Genomic DNA, 6,870 nt, shown 5'->3' on the forward strand with positions numbered 1-6,870 from the left:
ACATCATCTAATTAAAAATTCAAGATGTCCATAGCCATCTGCATACCTATCAGCGTGATCAAAATAAGATACAAAAACAAATTTGATACAACAATTTTCCATTAACGCAGCTTTCTATCCAAGCTAAATAAAATGCGATCGAAAATGAATTCTAATAAAGGAAGTCCATCGTAACCCAATACAAAATATGTCAAATTTCAGGAACAATTTTGCTAGGTTAATTTGCTATAAAATACAAAAAAAAATAAATATCATAGTAAATTGCCAAAAAATTAGAAACCTACTAACGGCAGACAACGGAATCTCGACAAAAGACCGAAACGTTCTTCAACCTGAGATGTATGGCTTGTAACGTCATGCCGCAACAGATTTCAGAAATTTCATTTGATTATAATAGAGCTCAAAACTGTAGGAGCTGTTCAATTCCGAATTGCAAAAGCAAGTACTGTATCGCTCATCTCCTAAAATTTTCAGTAGATAATTATAAACTTAAATTCAAATATTAAAAAAATTAATGGTTGAGTTATTAGTTGAATGATTTGTTGAACAAAGTCATTTACCCTCATTTTAAACAATTCAGATAAGTGATTATAAATCTTGGACCTAAATTGTCGAAACATAGGAATTTCATTTGAAAATAATAGAACTCAAAACTATAGCAGCTGTTCAATTCCGAATTGCGAAAGCAAGTACTTTGTCGCCAATCTCACTAAATTTTCAGTAGATAAGCCAAATAAACTTAGTTTCAAATAGAAAACAAATTAATGGTTGAATTATTGAGTGAATGTTTTGTTGAACAAAGTCTTTTTCAGACGAGTTATCAATAATTGTGGACCACAACTGAAACACAAAGGTTAACAAAATTTGTAGCCAAATAAAAACGTTTTTTCTTTTATTCATATTTTGATATCTTCGACTCCGTTAAAGGGTTGCTTAACCGGTTTTCTACTCTAGAAAAATGGTATGAAAGGTATAGATCAACGCCAAAATGCGTCGTAAAATCTGGACCGCAGTTCTGCAAAGAATATTTTTGTGCGTACTTCAATTTAATCTCTTCCCCTTGTTGATAGCAAAAACTTTTCAGCAATTTTGTATTTTATTTACTTTCATTTTACATAGATCATTATGCTGAAATAAATAATATCCAAAAACAATTTACAGAAAATTCAAAGAAATTTACGTACAATTCTTTTTTGCTTAAATTTGCCAAATTTGGCATTACCTATATCATGTACAGTCTGGTTGACAAATTCAACAAGCGTGCACACGACTAACGATTTTATCTTGAATTCCAAATTCAAATTTTAAATTTTGCGTAGCACAGAAAAATCTAACAAAGAGTATAACAATTGAAGAGCTTCAACAAGTAAACTGCTTCTGTAAAATTGCTTCAAAAAAATTATTTTTATAAATGTATCCGACTGTACTAGCTTTCGGTTTTACTATTATTAAGACAAAAAACTCGATGAAAAGCTGCAGAACAATGATAGTGTTTTCAGAGCAATTAGAGAAAACCTCGCCGACTAACAGTGGACGAATTGTTCTCAAAAGACTTGCCTGAGGTTGGCGTTAGTGGCCACTAGCATAAGCTGAGATTGTTTATCTTTTCAGAGTGAGATGGAAGAAAGTTGTGGGGAGTGGAGGGTAAGGAGTCAAATTGTTATTCGGAAGAAAAGGGGACAGGTATCCAAACAACTAAAAATTTCCTTTTCGATCACAAGTTTACATTTACTCAGTCCGATGGTGTGGGGTGGGGGCTTTGGGGGTTAATTTTAAAAGCCGCGATACACGCCATTATTATGTTTCTCTTCCCCAGTTTCGGTGAATCGCCTACATAGAGACTGTTAAAGAACTTCTGAAGGAATTACTGCCTGATTTATCTCCTTTGGCAAGACCGCAACTCACGAAAATTGGCCACACAAAGAAAACAATCAGACCAAAAGTCAGTTATACACAAATTCACATTAAAAAGACCTGCCTGATTAATGCAATTGCTGCAATTTTTATTTGAGAGCAATTAATAGCTTTGAAGTTCTTTTATTACATGCTGTTAACATAAAATTAATTTTTGAAGTCTATTGACAGGCAACTTTCTACTTGAGAAACTTTTAAAATGTTGAAATCAACAACTCTATTTATAAAAATCTATCAATATCTATTATTCACATCACCATAAGTCTACATATTGTGTTATAACAATCTGGGCTAATAACGTGCTAATGTGCAGACCCACTTCAAAATTAATGAGTAAATATCTAATTTATTGATGAAAATAGAGTCTCGTTTTTGTCTCCCTTAACAGTGCATGATTGAACAATAAACCTAAGAGGAGACCTAGCCCCTTTAATTATCAAAACTGCATCTCTTTGAGTTGAATCCGACAAATTCTGACCATTCACTGAAATAATTCGATCACCAGGATTGAGAACATCATCGCTATTTTGTGAATCGCGATTGGGTCCAGCGGCCGGACTCCCCGGATTGACATCCTTTATAAATATGCCCATTTCGTGACCCAAAATGCTTAATCCGAGCGGTTCGCCTTCTTGACGGGCGACCTCGACCAATCGCTTGGGTCCGAACATGAATTGATCATGATCGGGAACGTCGTCAATTACCGCGATTCCCTGTTCGTCGCGAGGAGCCGAGAACGATGGCATTCGTGGCTTTTCTTGGTCTTTGAATGGGTTAGTCTCGCTGTATAGAGGGCGTGAATTAATTGGAGATGTTTCCGCTTCTAAGACCGTATCTGCTGACGGAGTCATGAACGAACTTGTGGTTCTTTTAATGGCTCCAACCATCATTGAGGAATTTGACCTCGCCAAACTTGCGTCCGAGTCGATGCCCTCGAAGTATAGGCACGTTTTAACAGTAAGATTGTCAGGAATTTCCTCATAAGTCCAGAAATATTGAGCATCCTCTCTTGTAATGTACGTTATAAAAACGTCATCCTCTTTTCGACCCAGTTCCCGAAGCAGACTTCTGACATCCGTGATTTCCATTGACATGATTTTGACATCGTTAATTGCTCTGATTATGTCTCCAACTTCGATTCGGCCGTCGCGAGCGGCCGCACCTCCAGGAAGGGTTGATTTGACGAGAACTCCGTTACCTCTGGGTTCCCTTCCGACTGACAATCCGACAACTCCGACTTTCGACTTAGAAACCGCAATTTTCTGTTCCAGAGCTGACGGAAGAATATTTTCCTCCCTACCCTCACTTGATGCTGAAGACTGATTCCCGCGAACTTTTGAATTCTTTTCGGAGTTACTCGAATCGTTTCGACTCGCCGGTTTACCCCACTGGGCTGTTCTTTCCCGAACTGAGCCCTGAATTTTCGCCTCTTCCCTCCAAGAATTGTAGTTTGAAGACCCAACAACGCTGCTGAATTGGGTGTTTTGAGCCTCCCGAACTATTTCGGGTTCTTCATGTCGAAGTGTCAAAGGGGGCGGGGGTGTCGGAGCGTCAGACGCGTATGAAGTTGAAACAGGGTCAGGGGATGCCGAACGACCCGCTCTCAGGTCTAGTGACGAAACATTACTCTCTCTGCGGAGGTTATCTTCTAATTTCCGAACTCCGAGCATCACAGGTCCGAGCTCGGAATCGTCATTAACAAGTTTCGTAACTTCAGCTAGGGTTCGACCAACAATGCTTTTACCCTGAACTGAAATCAATTTATCATAAACCGCTAATTCTGGAACCCTAGATGCGGGGCTGTCATCTTTGATACTTTCGATTATGATATGTTTCTCAGAACCTCGTTGAAAATTGGTAAAAGTCAAACCCAATTGTTCAAAGGGTGATTTGTTAACATACGCTTCGCTGACTTCCCACGACCATTTTAAATTTCGTGGGGGCTCAGTTTCGGGTTTTATCACTGGAGAATGACTGGTACTCCTAGGAGCGTACACGGAATCCCGTTTCTCGACTGTAATCTGGTCTTCGGAAAGAACAAAAGCCGCTTCTTTAAGCGATTGACTTTCGTTAACCGTTTCATTTACTTCGTCTTGCTCATTTTGAGTTTCAAGTTCTCGGATAATTTCTATTGGCGATCCACCAGCCCGATTCCTGGCGACTATGAAATGAACACTCGAAGGCATAGAGGTCAACATTTTGACCGCTTCAGCATGATTCAACCCTCTGACCTCTCTGCTTTTGGTCAATTCAACTATCTCAAGCAGTTCGTCGCCTTGTTTGATCACACCAGACCGACCGACCGGTCCCAATTCTGCGATGACCTTGAGAAAATGTTTGTTCACAACTTCACCATTTGAGTCCTCAATTTCAAGACCTTCAAGGCTAAAACCCCAACCACCTGAGGGGTCATTTTTAGATATAGGCTCGACAATAACCTCAAAATCCGGGCCTAAAATTTGTTCCCACTTTTTCTTCCGGTTATTCACATCTTGTTTAAAACTGTTTGCAATCGAGTTTGAAATCTTAATTTGTTCAGCAGGTTTTTGACGTGGTAACTTCATCAAAGTCAAATGAACATCATTTCCAGCGTTTCGCAATTTGTTCATGGAAAACTCACAGGTCTTACCGAAAATTGATTCCGCATTAACGACAATAATTCGATCACCGGTTCCAATTTTCCCAGTTTGATCTGCGGGTGAATCGGCAACAACACTTTTTATTGTAATTCCAAGAGTCGAATTTTTATCCAGAGGGTTGTTAACAGAAATACCCATACCTTGGCCTTTCGTTTCAATTGTTACGTCATAAGTTTCACCCTCGGCAAAAATATCCTCGTCAAGTGGTGCTAGTCGTTTTATGTAAAGTTCGACTGTTTCAGCCCCGAAAGTCGCAACCTCGCGGTAAATTTGCTCTATATCACAATCTTTGGTACTTTTACCGCAAATTTCAACCAGCTCATCACCTATTTTCAAGTTACTGGCCATGGCCGCCGGAGTGTTTGGAATAATTCGCTCTACCAAATTGCGACCCTCCTCCGAGGTGATTCCAAAACCCAAACCGTTGACGTCATTGTTTAAAACAATTCTATGGAGTTGGGATTGTGTTTGGACCTTTGTCATTTGATGTGTATTTTGGGCCAGAATAATTTCAATCGATCCGGTAGATTTCAAAATTTCCAGAGCTTCTTCGTGCTCTTCCGAACTTCGTAACATGACTTTGTTCACGACTAAAATCCGATCACCCGCTCTCAAACCTTCCTTGTAAGCTTTACCATCGTCTGTGACGTCATTTACTATCATTTTAAATTGCTCGTTTTCGAACGAAACTTTGCTAACGCTAAACCCTAGCGAAACCCCGTCGTCCCGGTAAAACCTAGCCCTATGAATCCGGATTGGGTCCGGACCTTTTACTCGCTCGACAAACTCTTCGATCGTTTCCTCAGATTTGACGAATCCTCGCGAGTTGTCGACTTCCATTTCCAGACCAAATAGGGAATTCCTGCCGGATTCGAGTGTGTGTTGGGATGAGGTTTGAGGCTCTCCAATTTGATCTTCGATTATTTGGGCTCCATTTTCAGGTTTGTTCAAGTCTGAAACATGAGATAAAATTGAACAAAATCTGCCACTTAACCGAATGGCAAGTTCTGATAAGACACTATATAGCTATTGGCGATCTATACCGAGAATTTATATGCAATCCTTAAAATAATCTTTTCGACCCTCTGAAAATTTTATTATGTTCTTAGTTAAGCTGTTTCTGTTAAGCCGTTTTTACTTTTTTCCGTATGAAATTCCGTCCATTGGTTTTTTTTAGACAAGTATATAATGGAATGCCCTTGACAGTGTAATTTATACGGGAAGTAGTATCGTCAAGAATTACAGATTATATAATTAAGCTGTTTTCTTAAATGCTGATATAAAAATTGCCTAAATTGTTGATACAAAATGCGCTTTTATCTCCTGGTTGTCCTTCTTGGCAAGGGTTACTGCAAAATAAATTTTATAGCCAACTTACTTTTCGCCAGTGCTTCGTCAACTTCCAGGTTTGCCTTGTACACTTCCTGGAAAAGCGGATCTTTCAGCAATTTTATCAACGCCCCCAACTGCTGTTTCTGCTCTCTGTATTGATACGGCGGGCTTTTGTTCAGCTTCGCCAGAAGTCGTTCCGCATTTGCTAAGATCTCTGCCGTTGACCCGTTCAATTCGGGGTTCCGGGAAATACTGGGTTGGGTCACAGCTCGGCTCGTTGCGGGGGATATACTTCGACTCCTCGGAAGCGGCTGGGGCGGTGCCGCCAAGTCCATTTTGATCCCTTTTCCAACTCAAACTTTCGCCAGTCAAAAAATCGCCTTCACAAATCACGTGACCAAATTAAAGACGCAATTGAATAAATACAATATTTCAATGCTCTTTTTTGTGGATGTGTTCACGCAAAAATGAACAATTGTGCGGGGAGAAAAACAATAATAAGTCTCAATTTAAAATGATGAATTGTTTATTTAAACTGGACAGTCAAATGATTTCAAAAACTGCGGATTTGGTTTCCGAGGTATAAAAAATTGAATTTTTTCACAATACAATCTTAAAATTCGTCGGCGATATTTTTTGTTCATATATTTTATATTGGTTTTAATGCAAAATGACTGCTAAGCAGTAGATAAAAAAGGTCTTTTATTTAAGTTTTATTGAATTCAGAATTAAACGCTGCCGCTGAAATTGCAAATGCACCATGTGTTCCTGTACCATTTGGTACAAAAAATAGATTTCTCTCTCTCTCTCTTTACAATAGTATTGATCTATATCTAGGCCATGAATGTGGAAAGTATGGATTTGTCTCACTTTATGGAGAAACTGAGAATTAGGGAAGAAAGCTTATAGTGTGTGAGATAGTGAGTAATAAACTATTCATTACTGTTCACTAAAGATATAAATATTTAGACAGCTTATTTATAGT

The 6,870-nt window shown here is 38.8% G+C and overlaps 2 protein-coding genes across 7 annotated transcripts in view; both read right to left on the reverse strand.

Annotated features, from left to right (window-relative positions):
• Positions 1-6,870, reverse strand: part of LOC142351803 (glutamate receptor ionotropic, kainate 2-like) — a 124,234-nt gene that overhangs the window by 21,131 nt on the left and 96,233 nt on the right. The gene's annotated exons all lie outside the window — the stretch shown is intronic.
• LOC142351802 (multiple PDZ domain protein-like) overlaps positions 2,107-6,870 on the reverse strand; it is a 4,978-nt gene continuing 214 nt past the window's right edge. The window contains exons 1-2 of the mRNA XM_075403986.1: positions 5,932-6,870; positions 2,107-5,506 (exon numbers count right to left, since the gene is read on the reverse strand). The exon at positions 5,932-6,870 is cut by the window's right edge and continues 214 nt beyond it. Of these exons, the coding sequence (XP_075260101.1) occupies positions 2,256-5,506; positions 5,932-6,220 (3,540 nt within the window). The 5' untranslated portion in view covers positions 6,221-6,870 and the 3' untranslated portion in view covers positions 2,107-2,255. The remainder of the gene's footprint in view (positions 5,507-5,931) is intronic.

The sequence above is a fragment of the Convolutriloba macropyga genome, chromosome 13 (assembly GCF_964194025.1).
Source record: "Convolutriloba macropyga chromosome 13, txConMacr16.3, whole genome shotgun sequence".
Classification (NCBI taxonomy): domain Eukaryota; kingdom Metazoa; phylum Xenacoelomorpha; order Acoela; family Convolutidae; genus Convolutriloba; species Convolutriloba macropyga.